The sequence below is a fragment of the Pseudophryne corroboree genome, chromosome 4, assembly GCF_028390025.1.
Source record: "Pseudophryne corroboree isolate aPseCor3 chromosome 4, aPseCor3.hap2, whole genome shotgun sequence".
In the NCBI taxonomy this organism is placed as follows: Eukaryota; Metazoa; Chordata; class Amphibia; order Anura; family Myobatrachidae; genus Pseudophryne; species Pseudophryne corroboree.
In genome coordinates this window covers 68546067-68572281 of record NC_086447.1, presented here as the reverse complement: position 1 = coordinate 68572281, position 26215 = coordinate 68546067, and the positions used below count along the sequence as shown (strand labels likewise).

The 26215-nt window shown below is 45.9% G+C and overlaps 1 protein-coding gene across 1 annotated transcript in view; it reads left to right on the top strand.

Moving 5' to 3' along the window:
- Positions 1–19275, top strand: part of LOC134911108 (cysteine-rich venom protein-like) — a 51192-nt gene extending 31917 nt beyond the window's left edge. Inside the window, exons 7-9 of the mRNA XM_063919480.1 lie at positions 10318–10412; positions 12221–12306; positions 18934–19275. Of these exons, the coding sequence (XP_063775550.1) occupies positions 10318–10412; positions 12221–12306; positions 18934–19067 (315 nt within the window). The 3' untranslated portion in view covers positions 19068–19275. The remainder of the gene's footprint in view (positions 1–10317; positions 10413–12220; positions 12307–18933) is intronic.
- The last annotated feature ends 6940 nt before the right edge of the window (positions 19276–26215 follow it).

Genomic DNA, 26215 nt, shown 5'->3' with positions numbered 1-26215 from the left:
AAGTTGTCTCTCATGGGTAGGTACGCAGTCTCCTTCAAGAGACATCCCCCTCACCAGTTTTATACCACGTCATCCCTTTGGATCCGTTAAATGTGCAAGCTCTGCAAAAGGTTGTGAGTTCCCTCCTGAATACAGGAGTGGTAGTGTCGATACCTCTGTCCCACAGAGGCAGAGGTTACTACTCGACCCTGTTTCTAGTTCCGAAACCCAATGGGTCTTTCCGGCCTATACTCAACTTCAAATCACTGAACAAGTTTGTGAGAGTGTCCAAGTTCCATATGGAAACACTGCACTCAATTGTATTGGTTATAGAACCCGGAGACTATATGGTATCCCTGGATATACAGGATGCGTACCTGCATATACCTATTGCAATGTCGCATCAGCAATATCTGCAGTTTGCTATTGGCGACCACCACTATCAGTTCCAGGCTCTGCCATTTGGACTGGCTACGGCTCCTTGCATCTTCACCAAGGTCATGGCCATAATGACGGCCCATCTCCATCGCCAGCAAGTCAGGATCCTGCAGTATCTGGACGACTTACTGATTCTGTCAAACTCCCACAATGTCCTCCTCAGTCATCTGCAACTGACAGTAAGCTTCCTACAAGCAATGGGGTGGGTCATCAATTGGAAGAAATCCTCGCTGGTCCCAGCTCAGAGCATGGTGCACCTGGGGGCACTCCTGGACACACACAGTCAACAGCTGTTCTTGTCTCCGGAAAAGGTCCTGAAGCTTCAGGACAGGATAAGATGCTTTCTTTGTCGCCCCAGAGTGTCTATACACTCGGCGATACAAGTACTTGGCCTGATGGTGTCGGCATTCAACATGGTAGAGTACGCTCAATTTCATTCCCGCCCTCTGCAGAGGTTTATAATTTCCAAGTAGGATAGCCTGTCTCATCGGATCAGATCTCACATGATCACTTTGGCTCCGCAGGTTCGTCTGTTGCTGACATGGTGGCTACAGGACCAGCAATTGAGCAGGGGTCATCCCTTCTGGATCCCTGACTGGGTACTAGTGATGTGCACCGGACATTTTTCGGGTTTTGTGTTTTGGTTTTGGATTCAGTTCCGCGGCCGTGTTGTGGATTCGGACGCGTTTTGGCAAAACCTCACCAAAAAATTTTTGTCGGATTCGGGTGTGTTTTGGATTCGGGTGTTTTTTTCCAAAAACCCTAAAAAACAGCTTAAATTATAGAATTTGGGTGTCATTTTGATCCCATAGTATTATTACCCTCAATTACCATAATTTCCACTCATTTCCAGTCTATTCTGAACACCTCACACCTCACAATATTATTTTTAGTCCTACAATTTGCACCAAGGTCGCTGTGTGACTAAGCTAAGCGACACAAGTGGCCGACACAAACACCTGGCCCATCTAGGAGTGGCACTGCAGTGTCAGGCAGGATGGCAGATTAAAACAATTGTCCCCAAACAGCACATGATGCAAAGAAAAAAAGAGGCGCACCAAGTTCGCTGTGTGACTAAGCTAAGCGACACAAGTGGCCGACACAAACACCTGGCCCATCTAGGAGTGGCACTGCAGTGTCAGGCAGGATGGCACTTCAAAAAAATTGTCCCCAAACAGCACATGATGCAAAGAAAAAAAGAGGCGCACCAAGGTCGCTGCGTGACTAAGCTAAGCGACACAAGTGGCCGACACAAACACCTGGCCCATCTAGGAGTGGCACTGCAGTGTCAGGCAGGATGGCACTTCAAAAAATTGTCCCCAAACAGCACATGATGCAAAGAAAAAAAGAGGCGCACCAAGGTCGCTGTGTGACTAAGCTAAGTGACACAAGTGGCCGACACAAACACCTGGCCCATCTAGGAGTGGCACTGCAGTGTCAGGCAGGATGGCACTTCAAAAAAATTGTCCCCAAACAGCACATGATGCAAAGAAAAAAAGAGGCGCACCAAGGTCGCTGTGTGACTAAGCTAAGCGACACAAGTGGCCGACACAAACACCTGGCCCATCTAGGAGTGGCACTGCAGTTTTCTAGCGAGAGGATGAGTGCTTCCATCCTCATGTGAATCTGAACCACTAGCCATGAACATAGGCCAGGGTCTCAGCCGTTCCTTGCCACTCCGTGTCGTAAATGGCATATTGTCAAGTTTACGCTTCTCATCAGACGCTTTCAATTTAGATTTTTGGGTCATTTTACTGAACTTTTGTTTTTTGGATTTTACATGCTCTCTACTATGACATTGGGCATCGGCCTTGGCAGACGACTTTGATGGCATTTCATCGTCTCGGCCATGACTAGTGGCAGCAGCTTCAGCACGAGGTGGAAGTGGATCTTGATCTTTCCCTATTTTACCCTCCACATTTTTGTTCTCCATTTTTTAATGTGTGGAATTATATGCCAGTATCAATATCAATGGCCTACTACTATATATACTGCGCACAACTAAAATGCACCACAGGTATAGAATGTAGATGGATAGTATACTTAATGACGACACAGAGGTAGGCACAGCAGTGGCCTTCCGTATCGTACTGCTATATATAGTATACTGGTGGTCACTGTGTCAGCAAACTGCAAAACTAAAATGCACCACAGGTATAGAATGTAGATGGATAGTATACGTAATGACGACACAGAGGTAGGTACAGCAGTGGCCTTCCGTACCGTACTGCTATATTTAGTATACTGGTGGTCACTGTGTCAGCAAACTGCAAAACTAAAATGCACCACAGGTATAGATGGATAGTATACTTAATGATGACACAGAGGTAGGCACAGCAGTGGCCTTCCGTATCGTACTGCTATATTATATAGTATACTGGTGGTCACTGTGTCAGCAAACTGCAAAACTAAAATGCACCACAGGTATAGAATGTAGATGGATAGTATACTTAATGAATGACGACACAGAGGTAGGTACAGCAGTGGCCTTCCGTACTGCTATATATAGTATACTGGTGGTCACTGTGTCAGCAAACTGCAAAACTAAAATGCACCACAGGTATAGAATGTAGATGGATAGTATACTTAATGACGACACAGAGGTAGGTACAGCAGTGGCCTTCCGTATCGTACTGCTATATATAGTATACTGGTGGTCACTGTGTCAGCAAACTGCAAAACTAAAATGCACCACAGGTATAGAATGTAGATGGATAGTATACTTAATGACGACACAGAGGTAGGTACAGCAGTGGCCTTCCGTATCGTACTGCTATATATAGTATACTGGTGGTCACTGTGTCAGCAAACTGCAAAACCTAAATGCACCACAGGTATAGAATGTAGATGGATAATATACTTAATGACGACACAGAGGTAGGCACATCAGTGGCCTTCCGTATCGTACTGCTATATATAGTAAACTGGTGGTCACTGTGTCAGCAAACTGCAAAACTAAAATGCACCACAGGTATAGAATGTAGATGGATAGTATACTTAATGACGACACAGAGGTAGGTACAGCAGTGGCCTTCCGTATCGTACTGCTATATATAGTATACTGGTGGTCACTGTGTCAGCAAACTGCAAAACTAAAATGCACCACAGGTATAGAATGTAGATGGATAGTATACTTAATGATGACACAGAGGTAGGCACAGCAGTGGCCTTCCGTATCGTACTGCTATATATAGTATACTGGTGGTCACTGGTCAGCAAAACTCTGCACTGTACTCCTCCTATATAATATTAATTATACTGGTGGTCCCCAGTCCCCACAATAAAGCAGCACACTGAGCACAGATATGGAGTGTTTTTCAGGCAGACAACGTATACTGGTGGTCACTGTCAGCAAAACTCTGCACTGTACTCCTGTTATATAATACAGCTGCTCCCCAGTTCCCACAATTAAGCAGTGTGAGCACAGATATATGCAGCACACTGAGCACAGATATGGAGCGTTTTTTTTCAGGCAGAGAACGGATAAAACTGGTGGTCACTGATCAGCAAAACTCTCCACTGTACTCCTCCTAACAGCTGCTCCCCAGTCCTCCCCACAATTAAGCAATAAAGCAATCAAGTTCAACAATAAAAGGAGAGGACGCCAGCCACGTCCTCTCCCTATCATCTCCAATGCACGAGTGAAAATGGCGGCGACGCGCGGCTGCTTATATAGAATCCGAATCTCGCGAGAATCCGACAGCGGGATGATGACGTTCGGGCGCGCTCGGGTTAGCCGAGCAAGGCGGTAAGGTTCGAACCTGCCTCGGACCCGTGTAAAAAGGGTGAAGTTCGGGGGGGTTCGGTTTCCGAGAAACTGAACCCGCTAATCACTACTGGGTACTGCTGACAACGGACGCCAGTCTGAGTGGATGGGGTGCGGTGTTGAAGCAACACTCTTTTCAGGGTCGCTCCCAATAAACATTCTGGAGTGGCGGGCGGTGTTCAATGCATTGACTCTCGCCCTGCCTCTGGTACAGAACAGGCAGGTTCAAGTGCAGTCAGACAATGCCACCATGGTGGCATACATAAACCATCTGCATGGCTATGATGGAAGTGTCAAAAATCCTTAGTTGGGCGGAACGCCATCTGCCAGCAATATCGGCAGTGTTCTTTCCGGGCATCCTAAACTGGGAAGCGGACTTCCTCAGTCGCCAGGACATACACGCCGGAGTGTGGAGTCTTCATCCTTAAGTCTTTCAACTCCTAGTGGACAAGTGGGGCCTACCAGATGTAGACCTGATGGTGTCTCGACACAACCACAAGGTTCCGGTCTTAAGATCAAGGACCAGGGATCCTCAAGCAGCGTTTGTGGATACACTTTCGACTGCCCTATGTGTTCCCTCCAGTGTCACTCCTGCCCAGGGTCCTGCGGAAGTTCAAACAAGAAGGAGGATTTCTACTTCTAGCAGCTCCATCGTGGTTCAGATGGCATTGGTTCTCAGACCTGTAGGGTCTATCGTCAGAGCGTCCCCTTTTACTTCCTCAGCGCCTAGACCTCCTCGAACAAGGCCCTTGTCTTTATCTTGACCTGGCTAGACTGGCTTTGACGGCATGGCTCTTGAAGCATCACTGCTGAGGGCCAAAGGATTCTCTGAGGCGGTCATCCAAACTATGTTGAAAGCCCGTAAACCGGCATCGGCCCAGATTTATTACAGGGTCTGGAATTCTTATTTCACCTGGTGTGCTGATAAGAATTATGATGCATACAGATTCAGAACTTCCAGAATTCTGGCCTTTCTGCAATGCAGCCAGGACTTAGGCCTTCATCTGGCCTGCCTCAAGGTTCACATATCTGCCTTGTCGGTTTGGTTTCAGAGAAAGATTGCATCTATACCTGACGTTCATACATTCACTCAGGGTGTATTATGGTTTCAGCCTCCCTATGTTCCTCCTGTAGCTCCAGGGGATCTGTCTGTTGTCCTGAGTGCCCTCTAATAGTCTCCATTTGAACATCTTCAGTCGGCGGACCTTAAATGGCTCATGGCCAAGGTCTTGTTTTTACTGGCTACTGCCTCTGCTAGAAGAGTGTCGGACTTAGGCGCTTGTCCTTTCGTCCACCCTTTCTGATATTTCATTGTGACCGGGCAGTACTTAGAACTCGCCCAGGTTATTTACCTAAGGAGGTGTCATCTTTTCACCTTACCCAAGAGATTGTGGTTCTGGCCTTTATCTCTTCTGATTTGTCCTCTTTGGATGTGGTAAGAGCTCTCTGTATATATGTGGAGAGGACTGCCTCAATAAGGAGGTCAGGTACCCTTTTTGTCCTGTTTGGTTTCCACAAACGTGGCTGGCCTGCAAATAAGCAAACCTTGGCCAGATGGATACGAATGGTGATTGCACAAGCATACAGTATGCACAGGCTGGACTTCCAGCTCCTGCTGCTATTAAAGCCCATTCTACTCGGTCTGTTGGACCTTCTTGGGTGGCCCATCGTGGCACGTCCACAGAACAATTGTGCAAGGCGGCTATGTGGTCCTCAGTAAATACGTTCATTAGGTTCTATGCCTTTGATACTTCCGCCTCCCAGAAAGCTTCCTTTCGATGCCGGGTTCTCATACCCACTAAGGCGCGTACCCTCCCTTGAGGAACTGCTTTAGTACATCCCTGATGCTTCCCTGTGGAACACAATGTACCCTGCTGCAGAAAAAGAGATTTATGGTAGACTTACCATGGTTAACTCTCTTTCTGCAAGGTACATTGAGTTCCACAGGGTGCCCACCCTGACGCACCTAGCTTCTATGGGTTTGTATGGCATTAGCCGCTGGTCCCTTCTCCTGTCGTGAGAATGTGGTTCTATGTGACTAACATCTGCCTTCTCTCTTACCTGCTCCTGCATTGGACTGGTTAATGAAACTGATCTCACAGTGCCTGGAGGCGGAGTTATAGACGAGGCCCCAATGCATCCTGGGACAGCCGGAAGCTTTAGCCTGTTGGTGCCTCTGGATTAAGATTCACTGTACACCCCGATGTTTCCCTGTGGAACCCAATGTACCCCGCAGCAAGAGAGTTAACCATGGTAAGTCTACCATAACTCTCCTTTTCTGTGTGGCATAATGTGTACTGGGGTCTGGGGGCACTGCAGTGTTTTAACACAACATACAGTATCTTATTGACAATGTAATTGGTAGGGCTCCCGCAAGTTAGTTACCCTGGAGCAGCATTGTCCATCGATGGCTACAAACCATTTATGGTTCATTGTCATTATTAGATAGACTTGCCATCATTAGCAGAGAACCATTGAATGTGTAGAGCCCCCCGATGATCCCCCCTCAATTGGTGCTGGGACACAGAGCCTAGCTCTGCCTCCCACCAATGCACCCATGATTCTGATTGGCTAGTAAGTAGAAGAGCAGGGGTGATCATCGGTGGGTGAATAAATCGATGGTCATCCATTGCATAGTTTGCTACCATGGATGGTCACTCACAGTTTCACCATCAATGGTGAGCACACCAATGGCCATATTATTAGGCTGATTTATTTGTGAATCAAAGCCTTCTTAGATGCCACTTTATATCATGCACTATTAGGATTAAGAAGACGATGTAATTTTTTTAAATATATTTTTTGTTTATAATACTCACTATATGCTTACACCCCTTTCTCTCTGTGTGTTGCTGCTATCTATCACCCACCTGGGCAACCCAAACAATTTCTGGAAGATTTTTTTGCCTGGTTCCCTCACTTTCTATCCTCTGACATCTCCACCATCATCATCATCAGTGATTTCAGAATTGCTATTAATAGTTCAAAATATGCTGCTTATGCCTCTCTCTAAACTCCTCTCTTGGCCTCTCCCAATGGACTGACTCCTCTACTCATCAGGAGGGCCACTGCCTTGATCTTGTATTCAGCAGACTATGCTCAATCCTCCTCAAACCCACAGAAATGTTAACACAATTAATTTTCGAGAACTTTCCAGCTCTCTGCAACAATTGCTCTCACCTATTTCTGCATTCACTTCTCCTGATACGACTGTATCACACCTGAATGAGACTCTAGAAATAGCCCTTGATGAAGTGGCTCCAGCTACCCATCACACTCCACGTAGACCTAGATGTTGACCTTGGCACTCTAAATTAACAAGACACCTACAAAAACTCTCACGTAAAGATGAACGTCAGTGGCGTAAAAAAACACGTATAAAACCATTTACCATTCCTATCATTATGCCCTGGAAACTGCCAAACAAATATATTTCCAAACTATCAACTCAGCTCAAGCCTTTAACCCCAAGGGACTTTTTAATACATTTAAATCACTTCTCAATCCTCCTTCACCCAACCCACCAGTCAGTGAGCAAGATCTTGTTTCCTACTTCAAGGACAAGATTGATAAGATCTGAGATGAAATGGTATGCTCTTGCTCAGCCAGCGACCTAATCAATTCCCTACCTGAACCCTCTGGCACATTCTCTTAATTTAAACCCGCAAATGAAGATAAAGTATCAACGCTCTTCTCATCCTGCTACTCTACTGCCTCTCCTCTTGATCCTATAACCTCACAAATACTGTAAGTAAAGCTCTGCTTCGAGTGCTTATCCGAACCCTAACTAACATCTGTAATTCTTTCTTCTTGTATCTTTCCTTCACTGTCCAAGCATGCAGTGATTACTCCCATTCTGAAAAAACTAAATTCTGACCCAAATTCTCTCTATAACTACCGTCCCATCTCTCAGCTCCCATGCTTCTCCAAGCTACTTGAGAGACTTGACTACACTCGCCTCACACACTTTAACTCACACAACTTATTGGACCCACTTCAATCAGGCTTTCATTCCATGGAGACAGCACTGACTAAAGTGGTGAATGATCTGGTCGTATGAAGTGCAAAGGCCACTACTCACTTCTTATTCTTTTAGATCTCTCTGCTGCTTTTGACACTGATGAAGATTCTCTTCTCATACTAACACTACAATCCCTAGGTCTCCAGGGCACAGCCCTTTCTTGGTTCCTATCCTACCTAATTGCTCTTTCAGTGTCCGTTTCTCTGAATCCACCTCCTCTTCGATACCTCTATCAGTTGAAGTGCCGCAGGGCGCAGTCTAAGGTCCTCTGCTTTTCTCAATCTATAGTATATCTCATCTCTTGCGCAGTCTAAGGTCCTCTGCTTTTCTCAATCTATAGTATATCTCATCTCTTGGCAAACTAATCAGCTCTTTTGGATTTCAGTATCATCTGTATGCAGATGATCATCAAATCTACCTATCCTCCCCTGATTTTTCACCATCTGTATCGGTTCGTGTCACTGAATGCCTTTCTTCCGGTTCCTCTTGGATGTCATCTTGCCACCTCAAACATAATATTTCCAAATCAGAATTAATTATATTTCCACCGACTAATAGTAGTTACCAACCTGATATCTCTATCATTTTTGAGAAGTCAACAATCAATTCTATCACACAAGCTCACTGCTTAGGTGTACTTTGTTCCCCACATTCAATCTATCTCTAAATCTTGCTACATACATCTAAAAAACATATCCAAAATACGACCATTCCTTACACAAGATACTGCAAAAACCTGCATTGATTATTGCAATTCTGGTCTTACCAAAAAGAGGCTCTCACCACTACAATCCATTCTGAATGCTGCTGCGAGACTAATCTTCCTCGCTAGAGGTTCATCGTCTGCGCAGCCGCTCTGTCAGCCCCTCCATTGGTTACTTGTATTCTAAAATATTCAATATAAAACACTTTTACTCACACACAAGGCCATTAACCAAACTGCACCAACATACATCTCTTCGCTTATCTCAAAATATCTCCCAACCCAACGTCTTCGTTCTTCGCATCATCTGCGTCTCTCATCCACACTCATTATTCGCTCCCATTCACGATTGCAGGACTTTCTTCAGGCTGCACCCATTCTGTGGAATGCCCTACCACGCATAATAAGACTTTTCTCTAGCCTCCAAAAATTCAAGTGTTCCCTGAAAACTCACCTCTTCAAGCACACTTATCACATTCTGGAACAGCCCACATAACCTTCATAAATGTTCCTATCCAATTACTTCCCCACTGTAGAGTCCACTCCTATCCTCACATATTTTCCCGTTATTCACTTTCCCATCCTCCTGACCCCAGGCCAACATTGTTGTGTGACCATATCATTCAGCCCGCCAAGACCCTTTGCATTCTGGTGGACCATTATGCAATAGATAACACCTACCCTTGTGTATCAATGCCCACCTTCCTATAGATTGTAAGCTTGCGAGCAAGGCCTTCCTACCTCTATGACTGTCTGTTATTACCCAATCCTGTTTTTTCGCTATCTACAATTGTTTTGTTTTATGTTATTACTGTTGCAAATTAAATTTGCTGCCCTATATAAGAAACTATTAATAAATAAATATATGATAATCACCATGCACAAAATAATGTTTGTTAACTAAGCAGGCAGAAAGTGCAAACCTTAGATCATTTACAGTTGTAATGGCTAAGCTTCATAATAATTTGCATATACTGTATGCACAATTAAATCAACCTACAGTAGTGATATGGCTCTTGTAGGAGATGTGGATGAATGGGGAAACTTGCACTTAAACTGCGTGTATGTGACTGTGTGTGACACGCACTCCTCGCCTCCCCCCTGGATCCATCCCAACCAGCTCCGTCTCTGAGTAATAAATGATGAAAGGGGAAGGTGTGGCTGTGCTGGGACATCAGTGAGGAGTGGACGCCAGATGGAGAGACAGAGGAGAAGCCCCAGGTAGTATAACTGGTTGCAGGAGGAGGGCCAAACCCTGGAGGCTGCCGGGCCCCATGGCAGCCACACTTCTATAGCAATTCCCTTGCCCTGGTGCCCTCACACACCTTACTCAGGTCCTGTCCATCTGTATTCTGTTTTTTTCACATGAATTATTGTTATCATTTAATGAACTCACTTTTGTATTTTCAGCTAATGTGGGCTACGTCACATGATATGGGCTGTGCTGTTGCAGAATGCAATAATCCTTTATTTAAGTACATCTTCGTGTGCCATATGTGTCCAGCGTAAGTATGATCGAGATCTGTACTCCCCATCTGGAGGCTACGGGGTATATTTACTAAAGTGAGATGTTGCCCATAGCAGCCAATCATATTCTAGCTATTATCTTCAAGGAGGTGCTAGATGAATGATAAGTAGAATCGTATTGGTTGCTATGGGCAACTTCCCCTGCACTGTAGTAAATATTCCCGTACAAGTCAGGAGGAAGTTTTCTTGTTACCTTTTAAAACACTGCAAATTAAATAGTTTGCAGTCCCAGGTGTTTCATTGGCTGAAAACAATACGCATTAAAGTTCCTTTTCTTTGCACACATGTGTCAGTGCTGTTTGTGTAACTGAATGCAGCACTCTAAACGGTCACCAGTCACCAGTAAGGGGATACTTATTCATTTAAAAGTTTGAAAGTTTTTGAGGAGTGTTTTTGAAAAAATAGAGACACGAATATTTGTAAATCACTATACATATTGTATGCAGTAAGGACAAGGAGAACCTAGACTGCCTCCTAAGGTACCTAAAATAATCAATGTCATATTGAGGTGGATGCGGTGGCGTCACTAAGAGGGTGCAGGCCGCACCTTGGTGAGACAGGAGCGGGGGTCTCCAGAGGACAGTCCAGCATCTCCTGGACCTCCTTGAGTAATGAAAACGGGGGTCATGATGCTAGGCCACACCCCCTTCCCACAAGGCCATGCCCTTTCTGACACTTGCTGACATGGAAGGTCAGCCGCCGGAAGCTTCTTAATTGTGAAGCTGCCGGCTGCTGTTCCTCCATGTAGGAAAGGGACGGGAGTGTGATGATGTCACAGCCTGATACCACACCCCCAAAAGAAAGAAAAAATGTCTCCCTGTCCCTGCTCTACACACAGTAAGATGGGGATGGGGCAGTTCCTATGGGGGGGCATTGATAGTGTTTTTATTTCTGGCCCTGTGCATTTGCCGTCTGATCTCGGGTGATTATTAAAGGGGCAAAACCATGACTTGTAACTTAAGTGATTGCCCCTTTAAAATAGGGTCCCACGTCACAGCAGGGGATCTGCCGGCATCTATCAAGCTCCAGAAAGAAAAACTGGAGCTTGTACACTAAAGGCAACATCATCTATACATGGCATTGCCTATAGAAACATATAGTTATCTTTACACAAGAAGCCCTACATTCCCTGTCAATTGCACATGTGCAGGCCCGTGGTCCTTTGACCTTGATAGCTACACTGGGAATTCTGGGCCTTTAAGGAAAATAAATACTGTCTCACCCTCCAGTTATATCCTGGTTTCCCCCTAGTAAAAGAGCTGAATTCCATCAGTGTCCTGAAGTTGACGATTCCATTCCTTAATTCATACAGATATAAATGACATCACATGGTATGATATGACTACACAAGACATCACATGACATCTCAAGGCATACCATGATATCAAAGGGCACCACATGACATTACGGCATCACAGAGCAAGAAGCAGAAGTTTCTTTACAGAATAATCTCAGCAATTGAATCTCCGCTCTTTTCTTAAAATGCAGGGAAATGAAACACCGGCTGAACCTGGGGAGAGATCATGCTAATTTTATTTACATTGCAACAATGGCGAGAAATGTACAAATTCTAAGCCAAGTTCAAAAGTCCAAAACTAGCTATCCGTCGGCGTGACATCTATATCACGCCACGAGTCTTACACCATATAGCGCAGAAATGAATAAGTGAATAAGGACAAATCCGCAGAGCAGCCAATTAATGTGTGCATGTACTGTATTGTGTTCTATATGGTATTTAAAGATGTATTGGCTTATTTTGACTACTTATATTGTGTATTTATTACAGAGGAAACAAAGGTGACAAGCTACATCCCTGGAAGTCTGGAACTCCATGTGGAGATTGTCCCAATTCGTGTCAAAATAACCTCTGCAGTAAGTTTCTATAATAATGGAGTCTCTGTCCCAGTTGAAATATGCTTAACCCAGTATCTAATTTGCAGTTCATTCACTAAACCCACTATAATGTTTGAGAAATGGTGTACATACTGAAGCTTCTCTATATTTCATCACTCTGGAATAGGGATAAAGCACATGGGGGTGTGACCAGAGTCCTAAAGCATAGCATTGGGATTGGCTTTCAGTTTACTAGGTAACAAATAGAAAAAGATACAAATAGAGCAGTGCCCAGAGGATACCTAGAAATGATCCCACAAAAGAGCCTTAGATAGAAGTGCATGAATATATCTACAGTAGGTAGCATTTCTGAGATGAATCCTCCTCTGTAATGCATTTGCCACGTCTCACTGGTTCTTCTATGTATTTTAGTTGACCCCATACAGGAAATAATAAAGCACCCACAGCTTCAGATTCTACCCCTCCACTAAAGCAGTCAGATACTAACTCTACAGACAAAACATCAGGAGTATAGTAATGTGCTGTAACTGGATTAAGCACTTTTGGTGAAGATTGTCTGTCTACTTAACTATGAAGTCAGCTTTGCTATTTCAGCTTTTTGCCTTTGAATAGCATTTTAATCACGGACTGACTGCAGGCTATGATATGTACAGTAGCTTTTTTCTGTGTATAATGGAAGGGACCTGAGTGAAGGGAACACTCTATCACACTCTACTTTTAAGTAGATCGGCGGCTATAATATGAAATTAAAATAATATTGAACAGTGCAATTTATCTACATTTAGTCATAACTCCAACATTGCAAGTGAGCTGATCGGGACAGGGCTTGGCAATGTAACATGGGGGGTGGGGGGGGGTTATGCCATGGACAGGGTGTGGCCATATTATGGTGAGGGACGCACTGGGGTGTCGATTATCCCCCTTCTCTTCCTCTCCTGCCACTATATCACTGCTGTAGACATCAATGACTGTTGCAGAAAAGCAGTGAGTGAGCCGCCATTTTCAAATTCCCATTAAAATTAATGGGCTGACTGCTGATTGGTTGAGAGAGACGTCACTCATGGCTCTCTGCCAATGGGTCTCTGTATCCCATCCAGTCCAGAGGCTGCTGCAGCCACACACTGGCCGCTCATTACTCAAAGTGCTCATGTGAGTCACAGCTAAGAGAGCAGCAGGTGTGTACACACAGTGCCCGGACCATCATCATCCTCACAGACATCACCACCAGGGGCATTTACCACCGGGGGATCCTCTTGCCTGCTGTCCCAGTATGTGGACTATTACTTCTAGGCTATAGTTGGCATGACTACCCGCACTGTATCCTACCTACCTACAATGTGGGCCTAATTCAGACCTGATCGCACACTAGGTTTTTTTTTTGCAGTGCTGCGATCAGATAGTCACCGCCTATGGGGGAGTGTATTTTCGGTTTGCAAGTGTGCGATCACATGTGCAGCCAGGCGGTACAAAAAATATTTGTGCAGTTTCTGAGTTGCCCAGAACTTACTCAGCCACTGCGATCACTTCAGATTGTCCGGGCCCGGAATTGACGTCAGACACCCGCCCTGCAAACGCTTGCACATGCCTGCATTTTTCCAAACACTCCCAGAAAACTGTCAGTTGCCGCCCACAAATGCCTTCTTCCTGTCAATCTACTTGCGATCGGCTGTGCGAATGGATTCTTCGTAAAACCCATCGCACAGCAACGATCTGCTTTGTACCCGTGCGACGCGCAATCGCATTGCGGCGCATATGCATGTGTAGTTCTGACCTGATTGCAGCGCCGCGCAAAAAGCTAGCGTGCAATCAGGTCTGAATGACCCCCTGTATCCGACCTGCACTGTATCCATCCCGCACCGTATCCAACGCGCACTGTATCCAACCCACACTGTAGCTGACCCACACTGTATCCAACCTGCACTGCAGCCCACACGGTAACGAATCCGCACTGTATCTGACTCTCACTATGGCCCTCATTCCAAGTTGCTCGTTCGCTAGCTGCTTTTAGCAGCATTGCACACGCTAGGCCGCCGCCCTCTGGGAGTATATCTTAGCTTAGCAGAATTGCGAACGAAAGATTAGCAGAATTGCGAATGGAAAATTCTTAGCAGTTTCTGAGTAGCTCGAGACTTACTCCTACACTGCGATCAGCTCAGGCCGTTTCGTTCCTGGTTTGACGTCACAAACACGCCCTGTGTTCGGACAGCCACTCCCCCATTTCTACAGACACTCCCGCATTTTATCCTGGCACGCCTGCGTTTTTCCGCACACTCCCAGAAAACGGTCAGTTTCCGCCCAGAAACACCCACTTCCTGTCAATCACACTCCGATCACTTTAACGAGTTAGTTTGGACGTGAGTAAATCAACTAAGTTTTGTGCTAAATTACTTAGCGCATGCGCACTGCGTAACATGCGCATGCGCATTTTTGCCATTATCGCTCGGTTGCGAAAATCGGCAACGAGCGAACAACTCGGAATGACCCCCTATATCCGATCCACACTGTATCCAACCTTCACTGTAACTCGCACTGTACCAGATCCATACTGTGTGTCCTGGCTGGAGTGACACAGCAGGGTGCTGGCTGGAGTGACACATGGGGGAGCTGGCTGGAGTGACACATGGGGGAGCTGGCTGGAGTGACACAGCAGGGTGCTGGCTGGAGTGACACAGCAGGGTGCTGGCTGGAGTGACACAGCAGTGTGCTGGCTGTAGTGACACATGGGGGAGCTGGCTGGAGTGACACATGGGGGAGCTGGCTGGAGTGACACATGGGAGAGCTGGCAGGAGTGACACATGGGTGAGCTGGCTGGAGTGACACAGCAGGGTGCTGGCTGGAGTGACACATGGGGGAGCTGGCTGGAGTGACACATGGGGGAGCTGGCTGGAGTGACACAGCAGGGTGCTGGCTGGAGTGACACAGCAGGGTGCTGGCTGTAGTGACACAGCAGTGTGCTGGCTGTAGTGACACATGGGGGAGCTGGCTGGAGTGACACAGCAGGGTACTGGCTGGAGTGACACATGGGGGAGCTGGCTGGAGTGACACATGGGGGAGCTGGCTGGAGTGACAGCAGGGTGCTGGCTGGAGTGACACAGCAGGGTGCTGGCTGGAGTGACACAGCAGTGTGCTGGCTGTAGTGACACATGGGGGAGCTGGCTGGAGTGACACAGCAGGGTGCTGGCTGGAGTGACACAGCAGTGTGCTGGCTGTAGTGACACATGGGGGAGCTGGCTGGAGTGACACATGGGGGAGCTGGCTGGAGTGACACATGGGAGAGCTGGCAGGAGTGACACATGGGTGAGCTGGCTGGAGTGACACAGCAGGGTGCTGGCTGGAGTGACACATGGGGGAGCTGGCTGGAGTGACACATGGGGGAGCTGGCTGGAGTGACACAGCAGGGTGCTGGCTGGAGTGACACAGCAGGGTGCTGGCTGTAGTGACACAGCAGTGTGCTGGCTGTAGTGACACATGGGGGAGCTGGCTGGAGTGACACAGCAGGGTACTGGCTGGAGTGACACATGGGGGAGCTGGCTGGAGTGACACATGGGGGAGCTGGCTGGAGTGACAGCAGGGTGCTGGCTGGAGTGACACAGCAGGGTGCTGGCTGGAGTGACACAGCAGTGTGCTGGCTGTAGTGACACATGGGGGAGCTTGCTGGAGTGACACAGCAGGGTGCTGGCTGGAGTGACACAGCAGGGGGGTGCTGGCTGGAGTGACACATGGGGGATCTGGCTGTAGTGACAGAGAAAGTTGCTGGCTGGAGTGACACATGGGGGTGCTGGCTGGAGTGACACAGCAGGGTGCTGGCTGGAGTGACACATGGAGGAGCGGAAGTGTGTTATGTGAATCTGGTTTTTCAATGTATTTTATGTGGATCTGGCTTTTTCAATGTATTTCATACCAGGGGCATGGCCTAGCAGGCACAAGGCCACACCTAATTTTTTGCACGCACGTTTTCGGCTTGATGTCAGCTCCTTGACGTACCTAACAACATTTTTTGTCTTTTTGTCTCGGACTGCTTGGCCACCCCTGCCCCAGAGTAGGAGCTACTCCTCATTAATAAATAGATCCCATAGTCTCATTTAATGAAGGAACACTTGCTTTATAAGCTTTTACAGCTGACAGATTGATAAAATAACTGTGCTATGTACTCTTCCCAGTGCTGTAGCTCCACACATTTGGACACCTTTCCGCCTTACAGTAAGCCCTATGCCTTGCACTTTACTATTACAGTGACACAGTCCGGGACTAAACTTTCCTGGTGCTGCAAGTAAAAATAAAACACAAAATACAGTTAACTCCATAAGACTGGGAGAGAATGGACACCCACCCTGCACACATTTCCGCATTGCGTCCAACATTTTTACAAGATGTAAAGGTGCCCTGCTCGGTGACCTGTACCATGGCCGAAAAAATTGTGGAGTGAGCCTTTTAGGGCAGATTCAATTAGCAGTGAAAGATGCCATAACTGATCCCAGCGGCTTCAGCAAATCAATTACAGAAGAGAGATTCTGCTCGCAGCCTGTTAGCGATGCCAACTGAAATAGCCAGAAAAACATATTGTAATAATAAATTAGGTACATGAATTAAAAGTAAAACATGAAATACGGATTATAGAATGCTATAAGGATACAAATTAGCTGTGTTTTGGTTGATGCATAGTATGATTGACACTGTAAGCAGGGGCGTATCTAGAGAGAAGGGCGTATCTAGCATGGGCGTATCTAGGGCTCTGTGTGAGCACTAGAGACTACAGCGCATGCTTAGGTCTATGGAAAAATGTCCGCCACGCCATTTTTTCGGAGACCTGCACATGCTCTGTACACTCTCTAGAGTCTCTAGTGCTCAGACAGAGCGCTAACACCGGTGCTGGCGGCTACGGTGACGGGAGAGGAGGGGGCCCACTGTGCCGGAGCCTACTGTGCATGCGCAGGTCTCCGGAAACATGGCGCCCGCCAAGTTCCGGAAACAAAATTCAAAACTGCGCATGCTCGGTGGCCATTTTGCAAGGGATTTTTTTGAGCAACAGCAGCAGCTGCTGCTCCCGTCGTTGGACTCCGGAGAGGTGAGTACTAAAATATGGGTGCAATGTGTGCGGTATGGGCCTTCCCTGGAGCCAGGCGCCGGTGTGCACCGCACACTCTGCACCCATGATAGAAACGCCAATGCAATGGAGGGACTGACAGAGCGGATCTGCAGACGATAAAAATCAGCATAATAAACAGAGCACTGTGCCTGCTCAATTCACATGGGGAAGCCCTCACTGATAAAGCCGGTGAATATTACTGCCGGGCGCCATTGTAGTGCAAAAATCATAAAAATTGCTTAGCTGCCATGTACAGGATCCCCCATGTCTCTGCTGGTGGGTGGCCAGCAGGACTACAGCTATTACAGCAGAGGAGGAGGAGAAAGAAGGTAAGGTGTAATAATGAGAGAAGTGTAAGAAAACAGGGGGTGCAGGAAAGAGGGTGGTGAGGAGTGCAGAGGAAAGGTGTGTAGTGTGAGCAAATGGAAGATGTTGGTGGTGGGGAGGTCACGGAGTTAAATGGAAACAGACAGACGCATTGTCAAGGTTCCAAATGTAATTTTAAAACACGTCGATAATTCCATGGGGTTCTTCAAATATGAACTACTGCTATTACAAACATTACAAGAGAATCTGCATTCTTTAAGGAGTACCCATCCTGTGCATCTGGTCTAGCCAACCTGTAGATCTCCAGCTGTTGTAAAACTACAAGTCCCAGCATGCCCTGCCAAAGTTTTGCTATTAGGGAAAGCTAAAACTGTGGCAGGCCATGCTGGGGTGGGTAGTTTCACAACAATTGTAGAGCCACAGGTTGGCCAGGCCTGCTGTACACAGAGTAGGCGGCCATTTTGAAAGTGAGCCATTTTGGAAGTGGTCTGAGAGAGCAGAGGTCAGTATCTGATATAAAACAGAAATGGGTACATTTCTGTGAACTGGGCCTTGGTTTTTCAGTCTGACCTCTCCTGAACATCATGCGCAAAGTACTCTCATAACTATTGGTTAAGATCAGTATCCTGTGTCTAGGCAACAGGTAAATGGGATAGTACAGTAGATACTGTAACTCTTTGTCCTTCATGTTTTTGTGATTTTTATAGTTAAGTTGCTAGACTGCCTTCTTATAAATATCCAATCAGCCCTCAATATAGCTGCCCCCATTATGTGTAATACCCCTTTTCCACTAGCTCTAAAATTAAGGGTAAATGCGCGGGGGCACGCATTTACCTGTGTTTTTTTTTTCTAGTAGAAACGGCCCCCCCTGCAAATTCCCTGATCAAGTGATCCGGGAATCCTACCCGGGTAGATTACCGGGTTGAACACGTGTTCAACCCAGTAAGCTGTGTAGTGTAAACGGAAGCCGTGTCGATGCGACACGGCTCCCGTTCACAGTGTATGGAAGGACGGCGCTGGGAGATCATGTGATCTCGCAGCGCCGCCCCTGCTGCGTCACCAACCGGGTTGGTGAGCGCAGTGTAGAAAGGGGCTCTAGCATGGGTCGCAGCCGTGTCAGGCTCCCGGCTGTGACCCGTGCTAGCTAGTGGAAAAGGGGTAAAAGTCATAAATGCACTTTAAGTTGCTTTGTGTTTTTATAGTATTTTGATTTTTTTTTTTTCTTCTTAAAGCGAATCCTTGCCAATATCAAGACTGGTATAATGACTGCCCATCGTATAGAACCGGACCAACCTGTGGATCTGATGCAAGTCTTAAGCACGACTGTCCTGCCATGTGTCTTTGTACAGATGGGCAGATAAAATAATCCTGCAACAGAGTTTTACGTATAAACATTAAAGTAGTGCTGGCTAATGCAAGTTTATTTAATTAAATGTATCTTAAATCAGAAATTCTCAAACAGGGTCCTCAAGGGACCCCAATAGTCCAGGCTTAGCACAGATGGTTAAATCAAATTGACTGAGGTGCTAATGGTCTATTCATGAAGCAGTGAAAAGTGTGGAAAAGTGAGCCAGTGGAGAAGTTGCCCATGGCAACCAATCAACATTGAAGTAACATTTATAGTTTGCATACTATACAATTGTACGGGCAACTTCTCCACAGGCTCTCTTCTCCACACTTTTCACTGCTTCATGAATAGACCTCTAAAGGGGAGATGTACTAAGCCGTGATAAAAGTGGAGAAGTGAGTCTGTGGAGAAGTTGCCCATGGTAACCAATCAGCTGCTCTGTATACTTTTATAGTATGCAAATTATAAATGTCACGTCAATGCTCATTGGTTGCTGTGGTAAACTTCTCCACTAGCTGACTTCTCCACTTTTATCACTGCTTAGTACATTTCCCCTCAAGTCCCCTGTGGTCAAGCATGGATATACTTAAAACCTGGACCGTTGGGGTGCCTTGAGGACCACGTTTGAGAAGCTCTGTCTTAAATGATCTATTTTATGGCAGAAATATAATACAGTAATGGTTATTTAAACAGTTCTAAACAGGTTTAATATTTTATTAATCTTGTATCTTCCAGATTATACATTTTGATCAATGTGTTTGTACTTTAGTGCCATCAAATAAAGCTTTATAGTGAATTTCTTTCATTTGTCTCTGAAATGTTCATAACATTCATTAATGTTTAATGTTCTGATATTCAATATACATTTCACAGTAAAACTCAATTAACCTTCTTTTATGATTATGGTGGTCTCTTTCTGTTTATTTATAAAGGGGGGTACTCACGGGAGAGATGTGTGCTGAGCGATCTTAACACAGACCGCTCAGCACACATCTCTCTCCCTGCTCAGCACAGCGCGATGTGCTGAGCGAGGGGGAAAGCCCACGGGGGGCCGCTCACTTCACACAACGGTGAAGTGAGCGACCCGCTAGGTTGAGCCTGCATGCAGGCTCAATATAGCACCGGCGATAGCGATGCGCGGGGCCGCGCATCGCTATCGCTGGGGGGCATACACACGGCAGATCCGTGCTTAAAATCTAAGCAATCTAGCAAGATTGCTTAGATTTTAAGCACGGATCTCTCCATGTGTACCCCCCTTAACAAACAATAAAAGTGATAGCTTATAAGGCAATGCAACTGAAATATGTATATATAAGCAGACCGGACGCACAGCGGGGATGCGGAGAGATGTTTTTCAACTGCGCATCGTACAAAGTCGCAGAACAGATCAGGATGCACAGTAGCAGTAATGTATTGAAAATGTATGGGGGGGGGGGGGGGCTGTGCACTGGATGGAAGGTGATGGGAATGGCTCATCAGACACACAGTGGTGCTTACAGAGACCGAGAAAAGTTCACAAAGGAGGTTATATTCAAATGGATAAACTGCATGTGCCATAGCGGCTGGCGCAGGTTGCTGGTACAGTATGTCCAGTCGTGCGTCTAATGATTTAATATCGTTTGCAAACAAATCATTTGTATTGGTTGTGGGGGTCATTCTGAGTTGATCGCACGTAGCAACTTTTTGCTGCTGGTGCGATCAACTGAACGCCGCCTATGGGGGAGTGTATCTTAGCATAGTAGGGCTGCGATCGCTTGTGCAGCCCTGCTATGCTAAAAAGAAGAAAAAAGAAACAGGAATCAGTTTTTATGGGTGCACTCACTCCCATAAACAGAATTGTTATTGCTGTAGTGTCATTAAACTTTTCTTTATATATACGAGTTGACACTCAAATGTAGTACATTGCCAATACCCATATGCAGAGCCGGGGCAAGTCGCTCAGCAAAGGGATGCAGTGCAGGGAGGCGCCAAACTGAAGAGGCGCTCACCCTGCTCTGCATCCCTGCTGCTGCCAGCTGCTGCTGCGCCTGTCACAGTGACTGTGGATGACAGGTAGCGGCGCTGGCAGCGTGCAGAGCGGCTCCCTCCCACTCCTCCTCCCCAGAGTGTGTATTCCTCCCCAAAGTGTGTATGCAATGTGCGGCCTCAGCCCACACACTGCGCCGCTGACATCCCGATTCCCGATCTGCTTAGAGGGTGGGGCGTGGCCTAACTGCGGGAGCCGTGGCCACGCCCCTTTCATGTGTTTCTTTTTAAAGTCCTTGCTGCACAGTGCAGGGTGGGTGCAGTGCCCGATCCCTGAGCCCCCCAGCCCTCAGCCAGGATCATTTCGAGGGGGGAGTGTGATCACTGTGATCACACTCACCCATACAGGAACACACAGTGAGTGGATCAGTATTAGCAGCAGCAGCAGCAGCCTCTCTGCCCCACTGCAGCACAGCACACTGCAGCATGTGCTGTGCTGCCAAGATGAGAGCTGCTGCTGCTACCCAGTAAGGTGGGAGTGTAGCGGACCAGGGCCCCCTCCGGGCCCCTCCATCAGTCCCAGGCCCAAGTAATTAGTACCCGCTCCCTCCCCTTCGTCACTGACAGCATACTAAAGAGCCATTGGAGTAACGGAGCCTGCAAGAAACCGGCAAAGAAGAGAGAGGAGGAGCAGTGCCTGAGCTGGAACCTCCTGCAGGTACCGGGGCCGCACTGTGGAGGGAACGAGGGCTGTACCTGGCATAGGGGGTCATTCAGAGATGAACGCAGATCGCTGAATACGCAGCCGGATCTGCATTCATCTCTGCACATGCTCAGGGCTGCCCAGCACAAAGCAAGGCTGCCAAGCATGTGTAGCACCACCTGCCGATGCATCGGCACGCATCTGATGTAAGATTGACCCCTGGCTGCGCTGTCAGCCGCCTTTTTTTTCTTCTTCTTTTTTTCAGACACTGCTATGCGGTGTAATGTGACTGACGCACACTACTGTGCGGTGTAATGTGACTGACGGACACTACTGTGCGGTGTAATGTGACTGACGGACACTACTGTGCGGTGTAATGTGACTGACGGACACTACTGTGCGGTGTAATGTGACTGACGGACACTACTGTGCGGTGTAATGTGACTGACGGACACTACTGTGCGGTGTAATGTGACTGACGGACACTACTGTGCGGTGTAATGTGACTGACGGACACTACTGTGCGGTGTAATGTGACTGACGGACACTACGTGCGGTGTAATGTGACTGACGGACACTACTGTGCGGTGTAATGTGACTGACGGACACTACTGTGCGGTGTAATGTGACTGATGGACACTACTGTGCTGTGTAATGTGACTGACGGACACTACTGTGCTGTGTAATGTGACTAACTGACACTACTGTGCTGTGTAATGTGACTGACGGACACTACTGTGCGGTGTAATGTGACTGATGGACACTACTGTGCTGTGTAATGTGACTGACGGACACTACTGTGCTGTGTAATGTGACTGACGGACAATACTGTGCTGTGTAATGTGACTGATGGACACTACTGTTCTGTGTAATGTGACTGACGGACAATACTGTGCTGTGTAATGTGACTGACGGACAATACTATGCGGTGTAATGTGACTGACGGACACTACTGTGCTGTGTAATGTGACTGACGGACACTACTGTGCTGTGTAATGTGACTGACGGACACTACTGTGCAGTGTAATGTGACTAAAGGACATACTATGTGGTGTAATGTGACGAGTGAACAATACTGTGCAGTGTAATGTGACTAGCGATCAATACTGTGCAGTGTAATGTGACTAATGGACACTACTATGCAGTGTAATGTGACTAACAGACACTACTGTGCAGTGTAATGTGTGTAATGGACACTACTATGAGGTGTAATGTGACTAGCGAACACTACTGTGCGGTGTTATGTGAGTAACGGACACTACTGTGCAGTATAATGTGCGTAACGGACACTACTGTGCAGTGTAATGTGCATAATGGACACTACTGTGCAGTATAATGTGAGTAACGGACACTACTGTGCAGTGTAATGTGACTAGTGAACACTACTATGCAGTGTAATGTGACTAACTGACACTACTATGTGGTGTAATGTGACTAGCGAACACTACATTGCAGTGTAATGTGACTAGTGAACACTACTGTGCAGTGTAATGTGACTAACCGACACTACTATGCTGTATACTGTGACTAACGGACTCTACTGTTCTGTGTAATGTGACTGATGGACAATACTGTGCTGTGTAATGTGACTGACGGACAATACTGTGCGGTGTAATGTGACTGACGGACACTACTGTGCTGTGTAATGTGACTGACGGACACTACTGTGCTGTGTAATGTGACTGACGGACACTACTGTGCAGTGTAATGTGACTAAAGGACATACTATGTGGTGTAATGTGACGAGCGAACAATACTGTGCAGTGTAATGTGACTAGCGATCAATACTGTGCAGTGTAATGTGACTAGTGAACACTACTATGCAGTGTAATGTGACTATTGGACACTACTATGCAGTGTAATGTGACTAACAGACACTACTGTGCAGTGTAATGTGTGTAATGGACACTACTATGAGGTGTAATGTGACTAGCGAACACTACTGTGCGGTGTTATGTGAGTAACGGACACTACTGTGCAGTATAATGTGCGTAACGGAAACTACTGTGCAGTGTAATGTGCATAACGGACACTACTGTGCAGTATAATGTGGGTAACGGACACTACTGTGCAGTGTAATGTGCGTAACGGACACTACTGTGCAGTATAATGTGAGTAACGGACACTACTGTGCAGTGTAATGTGACTAGTGAACACTACTATGCGGTGTAATGTGACTAACTGACACTACTATGTGGTGTAATGTGACTAGCGAACACTACTTTGCAGTGTAATGTGACTAGTGAACACTACTGTGCAGTGTAATGTGACTAACCGACACTACTATGCTGTGTACTGTGACTAACGGACTCTACTGTGCGGTGTACTGTGACCAATGGACACTACTGTGCGGTGTAATGTGACTAGCGAACACTACTGTGCGGTGTAATGTGACTAATGGAAACTACTATGAGGTGTAATGTGACTAGCGAACACTACTGTGCTGTGTAATGTGACTAGCGAACATTAGTGTGCGGTGTAATGTGACTAATAGACACTGCTATGAGGTGTAATGTGACTAGCAAACACTTCTGTGCGGTGTAATGTGACTAGTGAACACTACTGTGCGGTGTAATGTGAATTGGTACTATTCTGTTGCCCCTATATTTTTGGCGCTTCCCCCTGCTGGGGGAAGTGGCATGTGTAAAAGGGTGCTCTACCTGGCGCAAAGTGTAAAAGGGTGCTCTACCTGGAATAATGTGTGACTGGCTCTACCTGGTGCAATATGTAAAAGGGGGCTGTATCTGGTGTAATGTATATAAGGGGCACTACCTGGCGTAATGTATATAAGTGGTACTACTGTGTGGTGTAATTTTGAATGATGGAGACTACTGTGCGTCATAATTATTTTACGGCCCTATGTTTTATGTAATTTTTTTATGACCCTATATTTATGGATCTTGAGGGGGGGGGGACCAAAATGTCTAGTTATAGCTCTGAGGATGAGATCGGTCACATTTGTATTTGTATAAAGGCGCAAAATTGATAGTTTGCAGGAGGGCGCCGAACACCTCAGCACCGGCCCTGCCTATATGGAATGAATCAACTTTATTAGTATCCCATATGAAGTATTTTGACCTCTACGTGAGGCCTCAATAGTGAAATATAAAAACAATAAAAGATAGTTGGACGTGATATAGAAAAAATGGACAAAGAAAAGGTTCTGTTTAGTCCTAGTGAAAAATAATAAAGAAATATTAAAAACAAAGCTGTTGCCGCCTGTTATTTCTTAATTATTATATTGAACCTGTGTATTGTGTTTCACTCATATATAACTGAAAACAAAATGATCAGGACTTGTATTGTCGGTATTAGATGAACTGTAACCTTATTTTAGTTCTATATCTTAATAAACCTGTGGCAACCTTGCTCAGTTGATATTAAATAATTAAAGATTTGAGCATTATAGTATGTATTTCACTTAGTGAGGACAATAGTATTTCAATTTTAGATGCTACGTCTGTACTTTTGTTCTATTTAATATTACAGTCACTGCTAATTAGTGCACACAAATTCATTCTGTGATAAATAGAATGTTGGATACAATTGTTACTTATATGAGCAGGGTATCTTTTTCATGTTGTAACTGTATCACAATACTATTGGAGATCTGCAGCTTCTCCAGTGTAAATTCCCTTGAGAGAAAGATCGTTTGTCACTCTATACTTAAATGCTGAAATTGATAAGCAGATGTAATAATGGGTAACAATTCGATTCTAAATTGTGATGTGACAAGCGTTTATATGATGACCCTTTATCTTAAACACAAAGGTACAAAGATAAACTTTGTTTAATGCAGTCCTTCATCCATATTTGCAAATCCATGTGACATTTATTATTTATTTATTTATTTATTAACAGTTTCTTATATAGCGCAGCAAATTCCATTGCGCTTTACAATTTGAAATAACAATAACAAACTGGGTAATAACAGTCATAGAGGTAGGAAGGCCCTGCTCGCAAGCTTACAATCCATAGGGAAATAGGCATATGTACACAAGGAAAGGTGCTATCTTTTGCATAGAATGAGAAGACATGTGAGGATATGTGTGGACTGTACAGAGTGGATGTAATTTGATAGGAAGGTTTATGAAAGTTATGTGGATGGTTCATTACTTGAATGTTCTATACACAGTACTGACATGCACTATGCTGTATTTTCATATGGCACGTATAGATCACCATCTGTATCCCCAATAATAATAAAGATCTCAAATGTTCTTTATTAAGTATCTGGACAAGAAGAATCTTGCAGTGATAAGCTATATATGCATTATATCATTCCTAGCCAGAGGCGGATTGGCCATAGGGTTTACAGGGAAGATTCCCGGTGGGCCGACGCACCCATGTGGCCAGTTTTGTTTGAGGACATGTGGTCCTTTTTATAGACATAATGAATAAGATGCAAAATAATTTGCATATATGAACATGACTTTGCCACTTAGCCTGTGATTGCAGATGATCTAGTGTATGCTCTGTCTGCCTGCTTGGCTGACAT